Consider the following 25,887-nt stretch of genomic DNA (forward strand, 5'->3'; position numbering starts at 1 on the left):
GCAAATTTTACCTAGTTTATTGAAGTGAATGATTACTTGGTTTTGAAAAACAAATCAGATTTGCCTGCAGGCTGAACAAGAGATCAAACATAGTCAGGTCTGACATCACAAGATCATCTGTAAAACAAGGGCTGAACGATTTTAGGAAAAGATCTAATTCCGATTTTTTTTTGGCAGATATTGTGATTTCAGTTTTAGTCGCGATATTTCTTCAAATCAAGCTTCAGTGCAATATACACTATGTACAGTAACAGATTTAAAACATGACAGAAAATTACACCAAATACCATCAAAACATTAAATGCTATTTACTCTAATGCAAGGATGAATACTAAAAGGTAAGAATTGCTTCCAGCATGTATTCATTGCCAAGAAACATGCATGTACATTCTTTAAAGTCCTTGACCAGCAGCAGTTATTACAACTGAAAAACTAAAAGAGCCATCTTTGACTGTCTTAATTAAAAAAAAAAAAAAATAGTGTAAAAAAATCCTTAATTGTGTTAAGTTTAAAAAAAAAAAATGATGTTAAATAAGTAATAAGAAAAACAAAAGGTTTTGAAATGCCTTTTGCAATGTAGTGTGTTATGGCAGTCGTTATCACCTGGTGTGTGCAGCTGCTCTTTTCATACGGAGTTACACAGCAAACGATGCTGTAATTGTAGTCTGTTTGCTACAGTGGACTTGAGCATTACTTCCACTCGACTTTTCGACTCCGGACATTTTTGTCATGCACTCGTCATGTAAATGTCTGTGGTGATTTTTCAAGTGCCGGTATAAGTTGGTTGTGTTGCCGCTGGATGTTGCAACTTTTGCTCGACAGGCTTTGCACAGTAGGCCTACCTGTTTCTGGTGCACGTCTGCAGTCTCAAACCTGAAATACTCCCTTGTGACCGACGTGCTGCTTTTTGGGGGATTAGCCTAAATCCCCTAACTCTGCTTCTGGTTCAGCTGAAGCTATTTCAAAACACGTTATTTAGGGACACCAGCTTGTTGTTACTGAGTGTGTATGCTGTCACCTGGACAATGGCCGCTTCTGATAGGTTAGCATGACCTGTCCACGCGTAGCATGCCGCTTCCGATTGGTGAGCTTGACAGGGCATGACGGCAGGATGGTAGGGAGACGGCATGTATGTGTAAACTAGTTGACACAACAGATCCTGGGTCAGTCAGGAGCGCTGCAAAAAAAAAAGGCAGCTTTTGCGATCACATGATTGCATTGTCTGAAATCGCAATTTCGACCAAACGATAAATCGTTCAGCTAGACTTTGCCACTAGACTTTTACCTAGACTTTGCCAACTACCTTTTATGTCAACCATGATGCCACATCATGGCTATAATCTGGCCATAAAAGGCCATAAATAATTCTGTCTATAAATGTATTGTTTTGCTGGCCTAGCAATATGCTTTACATCCATGTTCACTAAAATTGGCTAACTGCTGAGCAACACTGCAGTGAGATCAGAAATTAAGGAATGAAAATAAGAATGTGTCATTAGAAAATAGTGGGGATTGTGGAACAGCATCCAAAGTCTGGAAAAGGGACATCCCTGATGCTGTTTATGGCAGACTTCTTGCTAACAGTTGTTTCCCAATATCTGTGTGCGTTTGGTCAGGCAGAAGCAGTAGGCTGACCATGTCTGTTGGTTAGTAGCGATATTTATTTAAAGCAACATGCTGTCACCCAGCATAACATCACGCAGTGGGGAGAGGACAGAAAGATAGTGGTGGTGGTAAACAAGAAAGAGAGAGTGTGGTAGAGGAAGTGTGAGAGGAGAGAAGGTAGAGAAAGTTAATGTGTGACAGGCAAGAGAGAGCAGGGAGGCACTCATTAATTTGAGGCAATTACATTATACTGCCAACTCGCTGTACTCTACATTTCCTCTTTCAGGCACCATTCTTGGAATCGCTCTAGGCAGTATTTGTATGTGAAATACACCCATCATTACAGCCCACACCACAAAGTAGGGCTGCAGCAGAGAAGAGTTCCCTGTCCTCCTTTATTAAGGTACTATAGCTCACTTTATTTGTCCAGATTAAAGGACCATACCAGTGATTTCCATGTTGAGAGCAGTATCTACATTTTGTATCTGCAGACCTTTTCCCAAAGCAAGCAGTTGTATTTTAAAGCTGTCATATCCTTTTTCCTCCATTTTATCCAGTCATTGGTTTCCATTCATTCCACTACGATATGAAAATGAACTTTCATAGACCTAAGACTTTCTTCACACCAGTACTCCATCACCGTCATAATGTAGTCCACATTAGGTTTCCTAAAAGCAGCAGCACTGCTCTGTTTTGAGTTTCCTACAGTTCCATTTTAACATGACCAGTAGGATCCTGATAGGAGTACTATTGGATGTGTGTCTCTGTGGAATTTTTCTGTGTTTACACACTGTTGTTTCTCTGTGTAAGTGTGTCTGTGAGAGAGCACCGCATGCGTCCATTGAGCTAATTAACCTCATAAATATGCACTGACCTTGAGGTTGCATCCTGGTGCTATTAATGTTGGCTTCTCTCTCTTGCCTCCATCAGACTTTGTCTCTCTCTATTTGAACAAGCTTTATTGTTGTATAACCATTTGGCAAATGTTTCAAAGCAAGTGGCATCATTTCTCTCAATAAATATATTAATCTTATATCTGAACAAACGACAGTCAGAAAACAACACAATGCTGTAATCACAGGAAGTAAGTTGTATCAACTACAGCATGTAGCCCGAGATGGGTCAAGTTTGGTATGTTATATTAGAGGAGCTAAAGTACTTAAGCAGCACAAACTAGCACATTGCTCAAGTATCAAGTATACTGAAATTTTGTAGTGGGAGGTTTTTCAAAATTACATCTTGTGGAAGGTGAAACATCATTCTGTTTTTGTTTGTTCAATTCTGCAGACAATTGAAAACACCTTAGTGCTATTACAGAACACTCATTCCAGCTGTTAGTATCTTGGCAAAAATTTGTCACCAATAGTGTCACACTAATACAGATGATCTCATATTACATTTAATGAAGGGTGTGTTTGCAAATTCATCAGGCAGCTCCTATCAGGGTGTGACAGAGCACAGAATTATTTTTACACTGATGAGTGAGTGTCTTGATCAAGTATTCACCACATACGGGGCAGGGGCGAGATGTGGCCTTGTGACCAATAAAGTCTGGTCCATCACATGATCATTACAATTACATTATCAATGTGCTCTTCCTAATATTTTTCATTACTTGCAAAACAGCACCCTTTTGCAGTGAAAGAGCAACACTTCAGGCATTAACAGTTGACTACAGGTGATGCTTCTCAGTTCCAGCTTTGTTTTGATAGGCCAAGTGACATTAACACCATGTTGCTGAGTTAGGAGCTCTCTATTTAGATGTGCTGGTGGGCCGCTTATTACCCAGTGGCAAGGGCGGAGAAAACTCCTCAAATGGAGACAAGGTGCCGTCTATTCCATGTGAATCCTAATCAGCTGAACAAACACCAGAAGAGGCTAAGTAATGTTTATGAAGCTGTGCCTTTGCAGCCGTCATTGATATCAAATTCATTTTTAAGCACTGAGGAGGGCAATAGAAAGCATTTCAGTTGTAGTTTTAGGAGTGACATGAAATATTTTTCTTTTTGTTGTCATTGTTTGTCATGCCGCTGCAGCACATTTTGGGACACTTTTTGAGTAGCCAGTGTTCATTCATTCATCAACCTTGTATGCATTTCATTGTCATATTCAAATGGTAAACCTTGAGAAATATATATTTTTTTGTCTGTGCGCAAAGATAGGTAATTAGCAAAAGAAGCAAGTGAAAAAGAAATTTAAAGAAGCAAACATACACTGTATGTTTGCTTACATTGTTGCCTTGATAGAGGGTACCATTTCAGCCATTTTAAATGATTATCTAGACAAGTTGTTTTCAAAGGTTTTCATGCTCATTTTTCATGACCTCCCAGGGTGACTTCCATGAAGTGACTGGTTATGTCACAATATGATAATATCATGATATTTCACCTACAATAGCAATAGTATCACAATACAGCTGATTCTTTGATACGTCATATTTTGTAAGATGTATCAACAGTGATCGTCATAATATCTGTAACTGAAAAAGAAGAACATGGAAAAGGTAAAATTAGAAAAAAAAGGTAATATTGGTAATCAGGAATCAGTCATGTTTTTCAGTGTGTTATTATACCCAGCGAGTGCAACATGTAGCCTACATGACAAAAGTTCCATACACATCAATGACATCTCACAACAGGAAATATTACTGTATATTGCATTATTTATTTGTTACACCCATACTAGGGAGTCTATGAAAAAATATATTTTTTAACATGATAAAGACTTGTGTCACTACGTGTACAGTCCTGCTTTAGAAATTTGGACCTTTTTTTTTTTTTTTTATTGTATTCTGTCTCTCTCTCTTACTCTGACGGTAATAATAGAGCTTATGACGAAATGATTTTTGAAGGATGTTTAGACTCCTGAAACTGTTGACAGCAGAACCAAATCATCTGCAAAATGAAGGAATTTAACCTCCATGGTTCCCTTGGTCTCTGTGAGTCATGTTTTCAACTGTTTTTTTCTGCTCCATTTGATGCTGCAGCATGAGGCGAGGGTGAGGCAGAGGTACTACTCTAGCTGTCCTCCAGAATGTTTTACAGCAGAAAGGCAACAGTGTCACACTGGTCACAGAAGGGCTTGGCATATGCAGACAGCATTTAACAAAAACAACAACAAAAAAAATCTCTGCTTCATGAATAATCAGATCAAACAAAGTCGTTTGGAATTCTCAAAATTATTGCACATTTGAGAACGGCAAATGAGGGAGTGCATTATATTAAAAAATTCAAGGGAAAAAATACTACAAGCAGGAGCAAGTAGCCTCAATAGAGATGAAACATTTTCAAATGCCAGCAGTTGGATTAGAATTCTTCACAGTAATTATAACAGGCCAGTAGATGTTCTAAATAGGTCATTGGTGATTGGTTAAGCATCGTTTCAGCTGCCTAATTACATTAGAAGCTTACATCCAATTATTTATGCTTGTTTGCTTTTTGACATTTTGACAGTCATTCAAGATAGTGGTTTGGTGGTGGGATTTTTTTTTTTTTTTTTTTTAAACTTCTACTTTGTTTTTTTCCAGTTTGAAAGACAACTGGTCATTTCATTGCACTCCTCTCTGAACAGTTTATCCCCTGTTGGGGTAAGGTGTAAGGTGATATGCAAAAAAACCATTACTAGACATTAGTTAAAAAACAAACCATAAAAAAAGCACAAAAAAAATAAAAAATGACAAATTGCTTTTGCATATAGCGTTACAAGAAAACTACATTTATAATTATTAAAAATATTCAATTAAATGTTTTTTTTTGTTGTTTTGTTTTTGCTTGACAACCAGATGACTGTGTGTGTGTGTGTGTGTGTGTGTGTGTGTGTGTGTGTGTGTGTGTGTGTGTGTGTGTGTGTGTGTGTGTGTGTGTGTGTGTGTGTGTGTGTGTGTGTGTTTTTTTAAGTGTCTCACGTTCAGATGCTTCCATCATGAAATATGGACAATATTGGCACTGTCTTTGACTTTGGTCATGTAACCAGTGAAATGCTGCAGACAAGTTAACCTGAACTGTTTGTCTCCTGCAGGACTCTGGCTGCTACTCTGCGGAGACCTTTGTGTGTGCTGGTGTGTGTGCGTGTGAGCCTCTGTAGCGTCACTGTGCAGCGTGCGTGATGTCGTCATCAGAACTGTTAGTCGATTTGGGCGAAGACCCAACCCCCCAGTTAGATCACCTCAAACTGTCACCAATAGACGACCAGCAATGGCCTCCTGATGTGTCTACCATCAGCAAGTCAGGTAATAATTCTTGCTCTCGCTCTCACTCGCATAAGCCACTTTGATTGCTATGTATTCTACTGTTTAGAAGCTGCTCAGCAGTGCCCCCAATGGACAAAACGCTGTACTGCACTCTTTTTTTCTGTCTCACAGCAGCCAATGGCAGGTTACGCTCTCTCTCGATAGGCTTTGCATGATTTGGTCCATTGTATGTATCAGTTCAAGATATGAAAAAGACTTGAACTGACTCATTGTATGAAGCAGAAGGGAGATGAGACTTTGAGGCTTTGTGAGTGAGTGCGGTACTACATAGTCTCATCATCAAAAATAAAGAGTTTCAACTAATGTTAAGCTGGTTAAGGCAATAAATTGATACAATATAATGTTGAGACACAAGAAGCTCTATTTTAAAACATTACCAAGTGCATTTTCATATCATTTTTGCTGTCATTTCAAAAGTTTGCATGAAATTTGCTTGACAAATGGATGCGCAATTGGCCTGTGTGTGTGTGTGTCTGTGTGTGTGTGTGTTTCAGAGACGGACATCTCACAGCGTTTAGGTGCCGGCTCTCCCCATCTGTCCTGGGACCATCCCTTCTATGACATTGCCAGGCACCAGATCATCGAAGTGGCAGGTCAGTCCAATCAAAAGCCTTGTTACAAATGTCCTGTTGTCAGACAGTAGATTTTGGGGTAACTTTGATGAGTTTGAGACACTAAAGCTGGGTTGCAGTTTTATTAGTTCTGATCAGAGTTTAGCAGAACCAGGGTCGAAACACGTAAATCACATTTAAAATTAAGCAGAGTTCTGTTGCTCAATTAAAAACTAATTGAAGTAGTTTAAATGTCTTTTCATGAGGATTTAAACACGAGAAATGTGACATTGCTCCAGAATCACTAAGTGTTTACTAATTTTCCGACAACGTTCTGATAATCTGGTAAATCATATAGCTCTTTTCTTGTTTTTCTTTTCTTTTTGTACTTTTTGTGGTAAATTCCAGTAATTTTTGCCTTTTTTAAGAATTCAAGTGAATTTAGTTAGTTTTTAAATGGTTAAATATTAACCACGTTTAAGATTGAAATGAATACCAGAACTTTGTTCAAATTGGAGTTTCAAGTTTTGGTGCAACAGGATTAAATTCAATAAAGGTTTAATCTAGGAGTGAAAATTAAACAGAAATTTAAATGGAATCTGTCTTCATTTTAAACAAGTTTCAAAGTGTGGCAAACCAACGTTTAATCTGGTTTAAAAATTAATCCTTGTTGGTGCAACTTAGCCTGAGTGTTTATGGGAAGGGAAGGAAGGTTTTTTTCACTTCATGTGGACACTAAAGTTCTATTCTATGCTGTTCTATTCTGTAGCTATTTATATCCTGTATGTTAATCCATGAGGCAGTACCCAGAATAGTTAGTGAAGCCATGGGACAAAAATTATTCCATGACCTGTGTTGGCCCTGAAGGCTGGTCTCAGAGTCTCAGGGGAATGTTAATTAGGATAAAGCTATTAGCATGGCATTGGTCATAACCTCACCTGTTTAAAAAAAAAAAAAAAAAAAAAAAGAAAGAAAGAAAAATGCAAATCTATAGGGCTCCATCAGTTTAAAATGTTTAATGCCCATCTTTCTTTGTCAATATTTGTTTAGGTGATGATAACTTTGGCAGAAAGGTGATAGTGTTCAATGCCTGCAGGATGCCCCCACACCATGAGCTGGACCACCACAAGCTGCTGATGTAAGTGTTAATCTTGCCTAGTGCTGGCAACTCATCAGCCAAGTGCTGACCCAGTATCTTTGTATGTCTGACCTATGTCAAAGTCAGCTTCAAAGAATAGCTCCATGTTTACGTTGAGCATGTCTATGTACTCCACTAACCCAGCACTGGGCAACAGGACTGGCTTTTTAAAAAACTAGGCAGAGGGAAATGGCTGTTGTTTGGTGTGTCAATAAGTATTGTGAGGCAACACAAAAGCCATTTCAAATATTTTTTTTTTCCACTGCATTTTCCAAAGGCATTTCATCATGCATGTATTTTACCAGGTGTTCTCATCTGGTGGGTCCAAAAGTGGACTGTGGGTCAACAGGCCTTTTTCACAGCAGCTACTTTGATATGAAATATCAAGGTTAACCCAGGTGTAACTAATACCATTGATTAAGGCTCCATTCTATGGAAGTGAAGCAGAGTCTGTCCAGTGAGCCGGCAAGGACAATTACAGAGCCCCGGCTCTGTTAGACCTCAGTGAAACAGAACCTTAGTTAACGTCATTTTATATTTTAACATGTTTATCCTGCTATTTTATGCAAAAATGACTGCTCTGAAAAAGGTTTATTCTGATCAGTTCCACTTCATAAAACTTTAAATAAAATGAATAAAATGAGGGATACGCTCATCTGGATTTTTCTGGGCTGATGCAATAACTTTTTTTGTTTTGTTTGGTTTGGTTTGGTTTTGATGATCAACCAATACCAATTTTTAATTAATCAGTTATTATTATCTGTTTTCCCACAGTATCTGTAACTGCTGTGTTTGCTTAAGTTGTGTTCCACAACCCCATTCGCAAGATCACGATCTCATGAGAATCCATCTTTTGAGGCTTCAATGATGCACTTATGGCCGAACCACAGTGGTTCAGACCAATCAGCAATCAACTGGCAGCTACAGGCGTGGTTTAAGTATGACAATGCTGTGAGGCGACAACAATGGTGGCTTCTCAAGAGGTTAGCGGGGTTAGCATAGATGCTGCTACAGCATCAGTTATATCAGAATTGTGGAGGAATTCTTCATTGAGTTCCTGGGCAGCTACACTGACTTGTTTGCTAGTTGTCAAAGTTCCTCAGACTGCAGCTTGTTGTTGTTGTTTGGTTTGCTGATCTGATTTGATGAAGTTAGCCAATGAAAGACTCTTGGTTCCTCCAGTCACCTGCAAAGTTCCTTCCCTTTTCCAAACAGTTTCCTATAACGACTTCTCAGATGGTGCTGTGTAACAAACCATCTGGCACGTCAGCTTAACTCATGACTAGGCCCTCCAAATGTTCTGCTTTCAGAGCTATATCAGGTACAACTCAATAAACTGTGTATAATACAAATGCCATGTGACACATTTTGAATTGTGTAGCCTCTCTTTTATTTAAAGTCTAGTACAGCACAGTAACAATTTTGTTTTCTTGTATTGTGACACAGGTTGAGACTGTCGTGCCTATAATTAATGCTTCATATCACTATAAGGTCTTTCAGGCACTCACCACTTTATACTCTATTTGTGTGTTTTAAGAATGACATCTTAGGCCTGACATCACAAGCCATGGCCTCTCTATAATTCAAGAAAACGCATCCCATCCTTTTCATCAGCTAAATATTCTGTTGTGTCTTTCAGAATATCAGTTTTGGGGGCCTGAAATAATCTATAGTTTTCTTTTTTATTGCATTGGGTTTTCAGCCCTCATTGCACTTCCTTGTTTATTTAGTGTTTCAACAAGAGTTGAATCAAGGGCAACTGGACTTGTTTGTAGATTCTCAACAACGTTTACTTCTCATTCAACAAGCTTTTTCAGTTCAACTTCCATTCTGGAAATGAAGATGTTTCAAAGAAGGCATTTCAAAGGATTAGTTTTCGGAAAAGATGTTTTGAAGAAGACTGTTCCAAGAAGACATCTCAGAGATCTTTCACGTCAGGAACAGAAGAAGAACTGACAAAGCTTCTTGGATGAGAAGAGAAACATCTTTGACACTCGACAAACACGTCTAGTTGAGCTCAGTTCAACTCTATGCGGGTAACCTGAATGACTGAGAAACAAAGATGTTTCAGCATTACATCAAAACAGTGTGCATTGTGGCGCACTTTTTATTTTGCACAATAAAATCAAATGGCTCCTCAGTTAGCCTGTGTGTTCACCTTGACTCTGACTATAGGCAAGAGTGGACTCTTACATCAGAGCAGTTGAGAACCACAAGTTTATATTCTTTGGTATTTAAACACTGAAGCATGTCAGCTTTGGACAAGTATATAGAGGTTAATGTACACACACTATACACACACTGTTAGCTGTTTTTGTGTTGTCTTGCAGGTATCTTAAAGGAACTCTGGATCAGTATGTTGAAAGTGACTACACTCTCATCTATTTCCATCACGGGCTGACCAGTGACAACAAACCATCTCTCAGCTGGCTACGAGATGCATACAGGGAGTTTGACAGAAAGTAAGTGAACTAACATTTTTGGCAACCTTGAATAAGTATTTAGAGCATCTTCCACATGTTAGAGTGTTAATCACTTTCTGGATTAAGATTTTTGTCATAATCGAGCAGCCCTAACACATGTATGTATCCTGAAACACTGTTTTGTTATGGACAGAAGGTCAAAATGGAAAGAAAAAGCTGTCTGACTAATTGAGCATCTGTAGACTGAGATGGTGCCAACTTTTCCATGGAAAGAAAACCAGTACGATTCATCCTTAATAGCTGTGTTTACAGTGTTAAAGAAACTGTTGCACGCAGGATTTTTCCTGTGAAAAAGGGCAGATGCAGCAAAAGGCTGCATAAAGATTCCAGCAGGAATGATGTAAGGCTGCTCTAGAGTTGGAAAACCACATGAAACCACATATGAGCAAGATGCTACAAATACTTTGTATACTGAACTGAACATCTGTACTTTGGGGTTGTGTCATATGTTTTTTCAGTGTTTTAGAGATTTGTGTCTCTTTTCAGGTACAAGAAGAATATCAAGGCTCTGTACATTGTCCATCCTACCATGTTCATCAAGACTCTGCTGATCCTCTTCAAACCACTCATCAGGTTATTCACAGTATTAGCATTATTAATACATGTTGCAGGGTCCTGTTACTCCAATCCAGCATCAATACAGTGGTGGTGTTTAATTTTTAGAATGATTTGAAAAGCATTACTTTCTATAAAACTATACTGTATAATACAACAGCATAACTGCATCACATACAGTTTTGGATCAGTGTTTCATGAGTGAAAATTACATCCCTCATAGTTATTCATAAAAGTTTCTTTCTTTCAAATCTTGTGCACAGATTAGCTTACATGCCTATTAGTGAGGACTTTTTCCACCTCAAATTGCTGTCAAACTAATGATTTCCTTATTTAAACTGGTTTGATTGATTGTCTGGATGCTAAATTACATAGAACAGAATCCAATTTGTATCCACATTCTGTCTTTGGGGATGTGAGAAATTTCGCTGAGAACTTTGTAGCATGGGGGTCACTGGTGAACATGAGAAATCCATGAATATTTGCTCTGTAGTCAAATTTCTCTTCAGCACATGCTGACATTGTGACAAAAAAATCCTTCTGTTCAGCAATAAATGGCATATTTGCATTGTCGGCATTCCTGTTTCAAAGCAATGACCACTGCTGACTCAGTTAATGTGTGGTAAGACAACCTTAAACTACATTTAAAATGTAAAACTTAAAGTACAAGTATCAGCCAAAAGGTTGGGCAGTAGATGGACCACAGTGTAAAAACCTGCTAATAGATGATATCTGATTTGGCGTCCTGTAGTTTTGAAGAGGAAATGAAATCTGATGGCTCCATAACTCTATAATAAAGTAGTGGTTTTAATTCTTCTTGTTTTATCCAGAATTCCTGATTTTCCTGCCTTAAAATGTGATTCAGGCAAATCATGTACTGCTGTCTCCGCTCCATATTTTTTCCTGTTTTTTTGTCTTCTGCTGATCACATGTGTATGTACAGAGAGTGCATCAGTGGCTGTTTTCTTCTCTCATTTTAAATTTTAGTCCATCTTTTTCAACAAATGTGGCAAAAATCTTAATCTTTGACATCAGTCCATAGGCACCATTAGCCACAAGCAACCCAAAGCTTTAAAAGCAAGCAGTTTTCCTGTGTGTTTAATGAGAAGTGCTAGCTGTGGTAACAGGCCAGTTTCAGTATAAGCACCTTATGAGCAACACCATGAACTTTGACCAAAGGAATGTACTGTTATGTTCTTAATGTGGGGAAAAAGATGCTGTGTTCAACAGCCGACCACAAGATCCAATCCTTGCCAAGATAATTTCCATATACAAAATCTATATCATTTCAAAATAGACTACATTTGAAATTTTTTTTAAAAAGTGCCTGCTGGTGGTGATTTAAATCAGCATTGTCAGAGCTGACCATCATTCTCACACTGAAAAACAATGACTGTGAATGCAGCACTATGTGAATGCAGTAAATATAATAAACTTGTGGTGTTTGTTGACGTTTGAGAACAGAATGACTTAAACCAGATTGTTTGTGTATGTGTGTGCAGTTTTAAATTTGGCAGGAAGATCAACTACGTGAGTTATCTCAGCGAGCTGGAAGACGTTGTCAAGTGTGAGCAGCTTGTCATTCCTGCCCGCGTCAGAGAGTAAGGACTGACATTTAGTATTATTCACTCCACATGTATTATCATTTTTCAAACTGTAGGTATATTATTTGCTGCTGCAGTGACTGAACTCCCCCCTTAGAGGTGACCTAATTCAGTCTCATCAAATTCAAGATTGATTGCTCAGCAGTCCCAGCCAGTTAGCATCAACCTTGTGAACTTATGGTACATGGGCAGTTTGTAGCCGAGTAATAAATGTATCATGATAGAAATGCTGTACTGAAGTGGATGATGCTGTTACAATACGTCTAACTTTGTCTCTGTGTCCAGGTATGACAATAAGTTGAGAGCCTCTCTGAAACCATCAGCCCAGCCCCCCATGTCTCCTCCTCGTAGCCCCCCTCTCCCCAACCAGGTCTTCGGTGTTCCACTCACGGTGTAAGTGACTGTCAGTCTACCAGCCTACCAGAGCAAATAAAAATGCTGGCACTTATAAGACTAGACAAACTTCTTGGTAAATTGTCCCATTGACTATTTTCTCTGTTAAATAATGAAAACAGACAGCAAAGTCATCTGTGCCTGTCTAGGAGCTCATGTTCCATGCTAACACTTCAGCTCAACTTGAGTGTGTAAGATCTGTGATCACACGTAAGCATACATAATGTTGAGTGTCATTATGCCCAATGCTAACACTTTAGTGCACACTGTGTTGATTGGTAGTTAGCTCCATGCTAATAATGTAACATACATTACATGGAATGACAGTAGGCTGCAGCATCATCTCAAAAGTGACAAAATGAGAACTTGCCCCAGCTCTGGAGCTGTGCAGCTCATATGACTCCATCTGCCAACATAGCTGTTTTCTGTTTCACATTTAGTCTGACTCATGAACTCATTTCCAGACATGGCCTTTTCTCATAGATGAGCCACTAGATAAGTGTTTCTATGAACAGATACGTTTTTAGAAAACACCAAGATCCTTTATTGACTGAAAGATACGTTTATGCACACACATGCACCAAAAATAAACACTGAGACTCCCAAGTAGCCTTTTCAGAAAGATGACATTGGTTGTATTCAAAATAACCCATAGATTCAATAAAGTTCTAAAAATAGAACCAACTGTAATTTTTTGTTGTATCAGTTAGTCAGAAACTGATCAAATGAAATTCAGTATTGAAATGTCTGATGGCATATGAGAAACCACATAAGGTAGAGTCATTTTACCTTGATAGAGATTCATGTGTTACACAGAAATAAAAACGCCAGAACCTAAATTTATAAATAATTATTCATTGAACTAAAAATGACTTAATTCAGTTTAGTGAAAACTTAGTCATACAATTGAAATAGGTTAATCATGCAAGCAGAGGGAAACATTTTTGAAATTTGGATTATTTGTGGTGCAGTGTGGGCTATACGTGGAGCTATTGCCCACCTACGCATTTATTTTATCTGCAGGTTTCTGCTGCAGTTGATCTCTCATTTTAATGAACAGCCAATCAGATGTATGCTCATCCTTGTCTCCACTATCTACTTATTTTCCCTATATTTCAAAATAAGAGCATGCACCTGTCCAACATAATTATATCCAAGTTTAACAAATCAGTCTGCCAACTTCATGAGAAGATCTGAGTTAGCCAGATATGGATTTCCCAGATTAACCAGCTGGATTACATCATATTTGGTCTAAGGATCTACCAGGAATGTATGGATAATCTGTTTTAGTTTTTTAGTTTTAGAACCTTTGTTCCTAGCTTGCTTCTCTAACAATTAGACTCCTCTTGACCTGTGTGTGTGTGTGTGTGTGTGCGTGTCAGGCTGAGACAGAAGAGTCCAGATGGTGATCCAGTTCCTGTGGTGATGAGAGACACCATTAGCTTCCTCTCAGAGCGAGGTCAGTATTAATAAGTAATGAATTAGTATAATACATACTATTAAAGTAATAGTTCAGAATCTTACCCATACAGTGGTATATTGGCTGCTCCATGTGAGTGTAATACATGAACTAAGGTTGGTCCCTTAACTCCTTCCCTGTTGCAAGAACGAGAGCTTCACGTGCTTCAAAATGAATGAAGTAGATACAGACGGGGAAAAAAACGTAATTATGAGCAGCGATGCCAAGCTTAACAATTGTTTTGAAAGATGCACAACAAATGTTTGTTGTGGTTTGACTTTCAGTTGTATTTTCAGTCCCCTGGCTTCCAAAACGGTGGGACAAATTTCTGCTGAAGCATCACTCATCAGCCATTTGTACCAGACTCACTAGAAAATGATCTTAATAATGTAAGACACAAGGACTGTCAGTCTGATAATGTCCTTTTATTCCAAATCAAATCTGGTCTTGTCAGTCATCTGTCTCCAGTATGACAGGAGATCCAGTTTGGTTGATTAGATTCTGTCTGTATTTTGCAATTGATCAGTGACTATGTCTATGGGAAGAGCGTTCCCTCCACTGATTCTGATGCCAAATTTGGATCGGAATTTACACAGCTATGCATGTAATATTAATAGTAGGGTCATTCCATTCAAAATCAACCAATTCAGAAAAAATATCATCTGGCACCCTCAGAATCAGCATATTTTTTTCTACAATATCTTTTGCATATTCAGTGAAGCCATGCAACTGTATATCCATACTATGAATATTTTCTGAGATATAGTTCCTCAGAGTACATACGTGTAGGTCAAAATTTCACACTTTTTTAATTTATTTTGTGTGTGTGTGTGTGTGTGTGTGTGTGTGTGTGTGTGTCAGGTTTGGATATAGAAGGGATCTTCAGACGTTCTGCTAATGTCACTCTGGTGAAAGAAGTCCAGCTCAGATACAACTCTGGTAGGAACAGCATGCCAACTTGTCTTCAAATGAGGGGCTTGTCATAATTTTCATCTCAAATAAAGAGGCACACACCCCACACTGGGGGAAGACAAACCATATACTTTGTATGAGCCAAGCCATTCTCTCCGTACTTACTTTTTTCTTTCATTTTGGGAAAAAAGTTGGTGTGTGATGAGCTGCATAGCCTACAAGGCAAAAAATCTCCCGCTTTGGAGTTTTATGTAACTCCTTGTTGAAAGTCTAAGCCACTGAGGAGAAAGAGGTGCCTCCAGGACATAAGAAAAACTCTGTCAGAGCCAAAGACATCATGGCATATTAGCTAATACTGGCTATCAACATGAGAAACACACACACACACACACACACACACACACACACTCAAACGCAGCCAAATCCCCCACAGTATTGCCTCTGCATGCAGGTGCTCAGCAAACTAAATGACTACGTTTACATGCACACCATATTCCGCTTCGGGTGAATATTCCGGTTAAGGTAATTGCGCTTCGGCAACTGGAATATTCCGTTTACATGTTACTTGGCATATTCCCGTGTTTCGGCGTATTCAGCCATAAGCCGATCTGTAAGTTAACTATGGACAAGACAATACAAGCAAACAGTAGAGGCAAAACAAAGCGGAGGCAAAATAGAGCCAAGGCAAAACGGTAGTAAGACAAAACAATACCAAAAGCTGAACACAGTAAGGCAAAACAGTGGCAGACCACCGTAAAATGTAAAAAAAAAAAAAAAATCAATCAGTCTGGGGCTACGTGTACCTGCTTTTTACAATTAGGTGGAATTAGTGTAAGCATTATAGCGAGACGGGTAACAGAGAAATAAATCATGCACCACACATACCTCAAACAGTGGTGTTACAGCTCCCTATCTGCCGGTTAGCTGGTGGATGAGTCTGATGCAGGTATGTACATACTGGTGAGGGCCAGAAAGGTTTTGTAGATATTAGGCTAAACATGCAGAATGACTGGTACAGTCCTTTACAATTTAAAATGTCACCTTGTATAACTTGCATGACTTTGATGATTTGACTTGAACAAGAAGCAGTGGAACTTACGGTGGCCGAGAACCGCCATCGCTGCAAATTAAAAAACGATGCAAATAAAAAAAACGCTGCAAATAAAAAAGAAAGACGCTGCATTGCAAATAAAAAAAGCAACGATCGCTGCAAATAAAAAAAACGCTGCAAATAAAAAAAACGCTGCAAATAAAAAAGAAAGACGCTGCATTGCAAATAAAAAAAGCAACGATCGCTGCAAATAAAAAAAACGCTGCAAATAAAAAAGGAAAACGCTGCGTTGCAAATAAAAAAAACGCTGCAAATAAAAAAGGAAAACGCTGCGTTGCAAATAAAAAAAAGCAACGATGCAAACAAAAAAGCCAAAATGGATTTTTCATGGCAGATTTTTTGTATTTGTTATATTTAAGCAATAAGCCCTGAAAAGCCGTGGCTTACAGTGATTTTACAACGGCTGAGGGGCGTTCTAAAATGTAAAATCGCCGTTGCTTTTTTTTTATTTGCAACGCAGCGTTTTCCTTTTTTATTTGCAACGCAGCGTTTTTCTTTTTTATTTGCAGCGTTTTCCTTTTTTATTTGCAGCGTTTTTTTTTTATTTGCAGCGTTTTTTTTTTATTTGCAGCGTTTTTTTTATTTGCAGCGATGGCGGTTCTCGGCCACCGTAGGAACCGGTTGTACATGTGCAAACAACAGAGGGCAGTAGAGCTGCAATGGAGCAAGAACCATTGGTTAAAATAAATTTTATTGTACAAATGATTTTTCCTCTGATGCTGAGTGTGTGCGTGTGTGTGTGTGTTGTAGGTGAGACAGTAAACTTCACTGAGATGGAAGACGTCCACTTGGCTGCTGTGATTCTGAAGACATTCTTGAGGGAACTACCCGAGCCTCTGCTCACCTTCCAGCTCTACAACGACATAGTCAACTTCAGCTGTACGTTGCTATTCTTACCACTAGTAGTTACTGCTGCTCCGACTGCCTCCACATGTTGAAACCAGGAGATACAGGTGCAGCTGTGGAGCACACATGATGTGAATACTGTACACTTAATGAGGTTACAAATGAAATTCACTTTCTTCTCCTCATCTGTCTGCATTGTAATTTGAGGGAGATGTAATTAAGCTCTAACACACACCATAATGTCTACACAAACTGTGTGTGTTTGATGTGCTCCAGCTGTGTCCAGTGACAGCCAGGTGACTGCTATGAAGACACTGTTGGAGTCACTGCCAGAGGAAAACTACACCTCACTACGATACCTCATAACCTTCCTGGCACAGGTGCAGCTCACACACAACTACTGCAACAAGCATGTATCACATGAACACACACACACACACACATATCCTATAAGCTGACAGTAGAACAGTAACCTGTGTGTGTGTTTTAGGTGTCCTCAAACAGTGAAGTGAACAAGATGACCAACAGCAATCTGGCTGTGGTGTTTGGCCCGAATCTGCTGTGGGGGCGGGACAACGCCATGTCACTCAGCGCCATTGGCCCAATCAACAACTTCACCAGAAGCTTGCTGGACCAGCAGCATCTGGTCTTCACTTAAGCCCCGCCTCTTCGCCCTTCATTTCCTATTCCAGTCAGCACCTACCATGGAGAACCTCCCCTCCGATAGCATTTAGTCTCGACCTAACCCGGCTCTTAACCAATCAGGAGCCTCATCAGGGTACTTCTTGAGCAGCAGCACTTAGACCCGTCCCCTCTCCTTGTCCATAGTACCATATTTGACCAAGCAAGCACTGCAAAAGACTAATATTATTCCATTTTTTTCCCCTAGTCTTGTGTTCTTATCGACTTTTGTTTTGTGTTTTCATTCCAAGTGGTCTTGACTGCAGCCAGCATCCAGACCTCACTTCCCTGTGTCAGGGCTAGTGCCAAATAACCCTATCCTACTGGCCTCCATCCTAAAATCCAAAAGTTACTCAGTTGCTAACTTACTGTGTGTTCACACTGTGAGCTTGGTTGATGGGTTGCTGTGGGGTGGTGAGTGGTGCTGCGGCTCAGACTTCTTGAACAAGCAAAAACAGCCAGTGAGCAAGCGCTAATCATGTAGTGTCAATTGAAATCTGTGGTTTTTGGTTTTGGTTGTCGCAAAAACTTGGTACCGCTCATCATCTGGTGATTTGTTGGTGGTGCTGCCTGCAGTGTGAACCCACGGTGAGTTTGACTTGAACAGTGGCTGCCTGGCTGCAGCGTAGTCAACCTGGAGCCCTGGCTTAGCATCTAAGACCCATAATATTTAAACCCCATGACCCTCCACCTCCATCCAGATCCACACCCCTTGCACCCCGACCCCTCATTTTGCCTCTGTTCCCCGTGCTAAACTCATTTGAACTGCACAAACTCCCAAGAGGGATTGGAATTGGAAATCTTAAGAAAATCCAATACAAATTCCCAGCTCTTATTGCATGTGTTTATACCTGTATTCAATGTGTCTCGGGTCCCCGTCTGCACACAGTCCGGCTTACATCTTGTGTCTGTATTGGGAATTTAGCACCAGTTGGATTTGTGGACTAGACCCCCCCCCAACCCCCTCAGTCTTTCTCTGTATATGTGTGGTGTGCTGTTGTCAATTTGTCCCTCTGGTGTTTGTCCATGTAGTGCCAAAAACTGGCCTCCAGCTTTCACAGAAAAACAGGGAGGGAAATGGACAGCAATGGGTAAAAGCGACAAATACTGATAAATAGATATAGGCAAAGGAGGGAAAATGATTGACACTGATAGCAACAGCAAGAAAAAGCAAGGTAGCTACTCTATTTCTCTTTAAGCACTATTGAAGCTTCCTAATGCAAAGGAAGCAGAGGACAGATGGAGAGAGAGGAGTACAGTTCTGCTGGTGTCTCCATGAAAGACTCAGGTTAACTTTAAGAGGCAAAACTCGGTACCAAACGTCCAGGACAATCTATGAAATGCTGTAAATAAACCAGCGAATAGATCACTAGATGTATGATCACTGGTTATGGTTTGTGGTGAAATTGGTAGTGCCGTGTGTTTAATGAGCCTGGATTCAGTTTAGGTCGCAGGCTGAGGAGGTTTAAACTTACCGCTGGTCTTGATGGCATCAGCTCTGTAATATACTGTACTACATTACAATAGTCTAACTAAATTTCTATATGGCTCCTTCCCTTCCTCTGTCTGACTTCATCATTTATTTAATTTATACTCTTATCTTGGGATTCTCTGGTCAATATAACTTATGTCTCTGGCCCTATTTGAACATGATATTGACTAAGCTCCATTGTTGTTAGAATAGAATTGTAATTTTTGGAATGTCAGTCCGTTTTCATCAAAGTTGCTGGTTAATTGTTTTCGTTTTTCTTCTTCTTTTTTTTTTTTTTTTCAAAGGTACGGGAAGAACAGCTGACATACCATTTAGTTCCATACAGTGAAGTGTGATACTCAGCAGGGGAAAGCAAAAGTCAGGCTCGAGGGTCAGCAACAATAGATAAAGGGCAACCACAGCCACTGACTGCTGTGAGGCAGAAAAACAGAGTACAGTACAGACTTTTGGCCATCAGGGGCAGTGCTGAGCATTTGTTTAACAGTAGAATATATGGCAGTCAATGAGACTAAGTGCTGCAAAATGATCACTACATTTTATTCCAAATATTTAGAAGTAACTACTACATACCATTAGTGTGATTTTTTTTTTTTTTTTTTTTACATGGCCCAGTATTTAAAATCAGAAGATTTCCACTAGCATTGACACTATGTGAATATTCACTTTCATAGGCAGGGGGAAAACCCTTTTTTTTTTTCATTTCTTTCATTCCTCTAAGCACACAGAAATGTGTATCTTCTTAACCACCACTCACATTAAAAAAAAAAAAAAGAGAGAGAGAAAGAGACAGCTGATTGTCTGGAGAAGTCCCATTGACTGCTGTTCATTTGACTCTGTTTTTGCCCGGTTTTGCAACTCTACATCGCCCCCTGGAGGTGGTCTCACATATTCTTGTAGGAACATCTCCCTGTATAGAGTCTATACATGAACATGCTGGCCAGAGATAGTCTTTGACTCCTGTGAAGATTATGGGTATGTTGCGCCCCATATGCCAGTTTAGTGTTTCTGTTCACACATGGTATAACAGGTGTCTAGTCAAATGCGGTGTGCTGTCCATGAACACACAGCAAAAAAAATTTTGCATTGCTAACAGCTAGAAAATGTAGCCTTTGTTTTGTGCTGAATGACTCAATTTGTTGCAGCAGAGATACAGTGCTGTAAGAAGGTTTGCCCAGTGATTCATTTTCTGCCTTTTTGCAGAAAGCTTGACTTTGGTCTGAGGGTTGGTTGGTCATAGACGCAGTTGATTCCAGGTGATTCCATATACAAGCATTAGGGCCACACCGAAATTAGAAAAAAAAAAAAGATTAAGTTTATAATTTTGAAGGAAAATGTAAGTATTGTGAGATGAAAGACATATTTGAGGGGAAAAACTGAAAATCTCAAAAGTCCAAGAATAAAAACAACTGATTTTTTTTTTTTTTTTTTTTCAATTTCAGAATGCTGACAAAGTCATAACTTTGCATTTGTTCACAGAATTCAGACTTTAATGTTTGAATTTTTCCTTTTTTTCCTCAGAATTCGGAAATTAATCTCAGAACATGATTTTTTTTTTTTTTTTTTTTTTTGTATGGTCCTAATCCTCTTCCCTATGATTCAACATGAATATTACCCCTCCACTATGTGAAATAAGATTTCGCACATGTTGTGAACAATTTGTGATTGGAACCACAGGAGCTGGAAGTCGCCCCCTTCCAGCAAATACCATGGTTGGATAAGGTTTATTATACCTCCCAGTCAATATGGTGTTGATGTTGAAATGCTAACACATAGCACTTTATATATGGGGGAAAATAAGCAAAGCAAAGACAGTAGTGGTGGTAGCAGCCTGAAAGAATACCTGACATTTGTCCGGCTCGCTGTATGTGTCCGCTGGTCATTTTAGTTCCTATGTAGCTGGAAATCCAGGAGACCTCATATCAGTCCAACGCATGCTGAATACAGTACCAGTCATGTTACTCATTATCAGCTGTTTGCACTGCATCCTGGGACGAACTGTTTTCTCCCTGTACCTTTTTTGGTAGCAGCTATTGTTGGGGCTGATTTTGTTCGGTTCCACATTCACCCCTGTTTGGTTTTAATGCAGGTGAGAGACATGATAAAAGCACTAGTCCTCCAGTGATAGATATTAACGAGTGCATTAACAAGAATAATAATTCACTACAGAATGAATTTAATTTTCACGTTGGATTAGTAGCATGCACCTTACTATAAAGCTGCGCTAGGCCAGAATTTTATGTCAAAATCCAGCTATATCCCAAGCCTAAATGACAAAATGGGGCTGGAAGAGAGAGAGAGGAGCGGCTGACCTCCATTAATTGAGACACAGTAGATTTAGCCGGTGTGTCCAAATGAAATCTTGGTGTCGCAAGTGGTCTCTTCTCTACACAGGAAGTCTCTAAGCAGCGCTCAACATTATATCTTTCTCTCTCTCTCTCTCTCTCTCTCCCCTCTCCTCTCTTTCTGTCTCTGGTTCCTTTTGTTATACAGCACAGTAGGCCCCAGAAGTCGTGCCGTTGCTTGTCTCTGATTTCGGCAGCTTCTGGACCAGAACATTAGTGGTCTGGGGGAGAAATGAATGCAATTTTCCTATGTTTTGTTAGCAAAATAACAATTTGGGTTGTAAAGCTTCAGCAGAATTCAGTCAATCCAGTCCTATTTAAAAATTTTTAAATGCCGGCTCAAATCTCAGACTGTGACAGTGAAATTATGTGAAAATCTCATGTCATTTTCCCATAGCGAAAATGTGTTGAATCCAGGATTTCTTATGTGTAGTCAACATTACCGCCTGATTTCTGGGGCCTGTAAAGCATCACTGGCCAGCTGGGTCGGGACACAGGGGCGCTCTGCGTGCAGTTTACAGACATTGCCTCACAGAATTTCTGGGTATTACAGTTCAGATTTTTCAGTTACCTTGATGCTATTTGGAGCTGCCAGTGTACAGAGTCACCTAGTGCAGCTTTAACAGTTTGAGTGTGTGTGTGTGTGTGTGTGCGTGTGTGTGTGTGTGTTTGTTTAGAGACTTGAAAGAGGCTCATGGGCCTGTTGAGCTGAAAGCACTACTATAATACAAAGAGCTATTATTTTGATTTCTAGGATAGAAAATGGTTTAAAGGGATAGTTCACCCATTTTGAAAAAGTTCATATTATTTCAACCATTTCAAAATGGGTGAAATATCCCTTTAAGTGATAGTTCACCCATTTTCACTGTGTCCTTTTTTTCAACCAGAATATCCCAGTCAGTAGTGATGCTGTAGCGCTGTGATTTCTTACTCCTTTGAATTGAAACTTGCCTGAAGGAGCGTGTCCAATTTGTAGATGTTAGTCTTTATGTCTTTGCCCTGGCATTCCGATCTTAGTTCATAATGCTAAAAAGGACAGCTGTGTAAGTGTGGTGAATATTTCCGCAAGTCCAACAACTAAAGATACTGTAACTCAGATGAATGATTTGCGTCCGATTTTGCCGGAGAATCGGTCTCTCACCTGAGCATATCCACTTGTGTTCAAATGTTTTGAACTATTGTTTAAATTAATTTTCAGTAGCTGTGTGAATTGAACAAGCCTAAACTAGACGTTCTTTTCTTGTAAGTTGTATAAATAAGTAGTCATGTATTTTGTAATGGCAGGACAGTGGAGTAAATGAAAAGCATTTATCTGGGTGAAAAATTCAGTGTCCAGTCTAATTCGGGCCACTTTCATTTGTCTTTTTATGACATCAGAGGAAAACTGTTGCTTCACCCTCCTTTTTTAATTAATCTGTTGTTAAAAATGATCATTGTATCTGCAAGAACAGTATTACTGTTTGTCAAATCATTGCTATTTTAAGCTTTACTTTTTGTTGTCATTCAGCATCCCAAGCCTTAATTTGATCATGTTAGTTTCTTTGTTTTCTTCTATCAAGTTCCAAATTCAACCCATCCAAAGAATTAGTTGTATTTTAAAGTGACATAATTCTTTCAGACATCTCAGATGTGTATTTTTCAATACAAAGTTATCCAAATCTGTCAGCATGGCTTTGGCTGAATCGTCACATGACCAAAAGGAGCTGTTTAACCCTTCTGACCTGGCTCCGCTCTTCTCCCTGGAGAAGCCATCCGTGTGGATCAAAAGGGGCCTCAGCATCCCATTCTTGTGTCCCTGTGATGATGCAGCCTTTGGCAGCGGCTCCTGGCCAAAACCCTGCTGTAGAATCAGCTGTGTATTGTTGATGGCCAAAATACTAGGTGTAGTGAATATAAATATTGTAATATGGTTATGATTATCAATATGATCAAAAGATCAGAGTGAAAAGTTTGACTGACGCTGAAAGCAACAAAAACAAAAACAAAAAAAAATCATCTTTTAATGTTTACTGGTGTAACTCCCAGTCATGTCAATATAATTGAATTGACATGCCATTGGTGTGTGCAAGTATGTGTGTGTGTGTTTTAAAGCTTAACTCAGATTTGTATTGGACCAAATTTGTGTAAATGCTGGACTTTGAGTGCATTGTTAAAAAAAAATAAAATAATAATGATTTAGGTTCATAAAAAGGGCTGGCATTTGAACAGAAAATCACTCAAGACAGTAGAAGTGAGTATGAGAGTGAGTGTGTGTGTGGGTGTGGGTGTACGTGCCTTAATGTTTTCCCCAAGTGATCATGTGAGTAGCTAACAAAGTGCCAGTGTGCCCATTGTGCCATAGATTAAAACAAGCTGGGCTGCGTTCAACACTGCAGCTCTGTGAACACAAGCCAACGGGTTGAGAACACAGATCCTCATCAAGAGAGGATGTCGTTCCCTGCCAAAAAAAAAAAAAAAAAAAAAAAAAAAGAAAGTCATATTTGCTTGTTGAACACAGCTCAGTTGTAATCAGTGATCTACAGGGTTGAGAGTTAAGTCCAAAAGGAATCCATAACAAATTACTGAGGACCTGAGAAAAAAGCTCCTCAGTAATGTAATGCACTGGAACATTGAATCACAGTCATGTCAGTCATTTAATTTCCTCCAGTACTTTGTTAACCTAACAATTTATTGTGGTTCACAGTCTCATTTGAATTATCATCATCATCATCATATACAACCATTTTTCTTACATGGCTATGTTGAATACTTGATTCTGATTGGCGCATTCTGAGGTCAGGGCCAGGCTGTGACCTCATCACCGTCCTGTTCGTACCAAATTAATGCGCTTCACCAAAGAAAGTTCCGTTGCTTTGTGTGTTAGCAAGCTGGCTACATAAGAAGTCAGTTCAGAAGCTGACAGTCAAAAAGACATTACAACCACTTACCTGTGGAATAACAGGGCTTAAGCTTGCCCCACTTTGCTCAAAGCCTCAGTTATACTGCCATTGCTCTAAAATCAAGTACAATGGTTGTTAGAGTGTGGATCAAGCCACATATTTTTGTCCGAACCTGACCCAAGTCAGGAGCATAGTAACTGAGCCCGACCTGAACCTGACAGAAATTCATTTGTTTTTGTCTAAATGTGACTCGAGCCCGAGATTTTGCTTGTCCTCCATCGCTAGGTTACATTTACCACCTGAAATAGCCTACATGTTGCCTTGAGCATTGTCCCAGACTCCAGCACTATACAGGAAGTTGCCCAGAACAGACAGTCGGTCCATCATTTTTCCCTAAAACAACACCAACATGACCTGAACATAATTTCTAAATGTTTTAATTTCCAGGTATCCACACTCTAATGGACATCCATAAAAAATCATCGGCAACATATTGTAAACCCAGGTCCTTTGAGTAGAGGCACCACCCAGTAAGAGTCAGTGTAATACCAGCATCATCAGCATATATGCATTAATGCCCTCAGCACAGCACATAATAGCACCCTAGATATATGGTATCAGAAACAAGTAACCCTATTTATTGTTTGTATTTGTCCATTGTACTTTGTATTTTAGAGTGAGGGTGGTATAAAGTACCCGCACTGGCAGCATTTCCCAAAGTGGGAGCCCATATCAGGACGAGGCTCCAACACTGCTGACAGGGAAGAGCAGCAAGATAATGCAGGTGACAGCAGAAGGGGAGTTCCTCTCCTGCTGCCTACCAGTTGTGATCTAACTTTGCTAACTACATGGCAACTTTGAAACGTAAACAGGACGGCCCTGCCTACCCCCGAAAAAAGAAAAAAAAAGTTTTATTGTAATTTGTTGCTGGTATGTAAACCGCCATAAGAGGATAATCTACTCCGAGGTGGTCTGTCATTTAAAAAAAAAAAAAAAAAAAAAAAGACCACCTCCACCTTGGTCATAAGACTGCCCCGTCTTGGATTATTCTTTGCATAAATGCCCATCTGCCTTCAAACATTTTGGAATCTCACAAGAGCTGTTCTGTTCTTCCAATTCACCTTTAATGTGATTACAGCGTCCCCACTCATTTGGACTAGTCCCTTCCCATTTATTCAAACCAATCTGCTGTAATCACGTTGCTCCTCAACTCTGCTGATCGATTACAGCCCATTATAATCTATGGATCTTCATACTGTAACTGTTTTTATGGTGACAGTGAACAATGTTTCTCTGTGGGGAGAAATGATTTCTGTTCCCAAGCTGTTCTATTGCAACATGTAGTGGTCTTACTTTCTGAACTGTTTTTTTCATCTTTACTTTTGATATGCTGTGGATATTAGTCTTATCTGTATGATATAATGGTAAAATAATATCATTGTGTGCAACCAATAAACAAATGGTGAATTAAAACTTGGGGTTTACTGTTGTTCACTGTAGACCTAATAGCTATTTTCTGAGAGTTTCTCCATACTGTATGTAGGAGCTCATGTGCATCTGCTGCCATCTGCTGGTTGACTTAATGTC

The 25,887-nt window shown here is 39.4% G+C and overlaps 1 protein-coding gene across 2 annotated transcripts in view; it reads left to right on the forward strand.

The window, feature by feature from the left end:
• The window catches only part of arhgap1 (Rho GTPase activating protein 1), a 31,965-nt gene extending 8,058 nt beyond the window's left edge, over window positions 1-23,907 (forward strand). The window contains exons 1-13 of one of the 2 annotated variants that reach the window (XM_030066808.1): window positions 1,991-2,008; window positions 5,623-5,833; window positions 6,349-6,447; window positions 7,456-7,543; window positions 9,874-10,005; window positions 10,513-10,599; window positions 12,084-12,182; window positions 12,471-12,578; window positions 13,961-14,037; window positions 14,899-14,976; window positions 16,811-16,939; window positions 17,183-17,286; window positions 17,397-23,907. In XM_030066808.1, the coding sequence (XP_029922668.1) occupies window positions 5,710-5,833; window positions 6,349-6,447; window positions 7,456-7,543; window positions 9,874-10,005; window positions 10,513-10,599; window positions 12,084-12,182; window positions 12,471-12,578; window positions 13,961-14,037; window positions 14,899-14,976; window positions 16,811-16,939; window positions 17,183-17,286; window positions 17,397-17,564 (1,293 nt within the window). In that variant the 5' untranslated portion in view covers window positions 1,991-2,008; window positions 5,623-5,709 and the 3' untranslated portion in view covers window positions 17,565-23,907. Of the gene's footprint in view, window positions 1-1,990; window positions 2,009-5,622; window positions 5,834-6,348; window positions 6,448-7,455; window positions 7,544-9,873; window positions 10,006-10,512; window positions 10,600-12,083; window positions 12,183-12,470; window positions 12,579-13,960; window positions 14,038-14,898; window positions 14,977-16,810; window positions 16,940-17,182; window positions 17,287-17,396 lie in introns of those variants that run through there. The other variant, XM_030066800.1, reaches the window with a different exon arrangement.
• Window positions 23,908-25,887: the final 1,980 nt, after the last annotated feature.

The sequence above is a fragment of the Myripristis murdjan genome, chromosome 2 (genome assembly GCF_902150065.1).
Source record: "Myripristis murdjan chromosome 2, fMyrMur1.1, whole genome shotgun sequence".
In the NCBI taxonomy this organism is placed as follows: domain Eukaryota; kingdom Metazoa; phylum Chordata; class Actinopteri; order Holocentriformes; family Holocentridae; genus Myripristis; species Myripristis murdjan.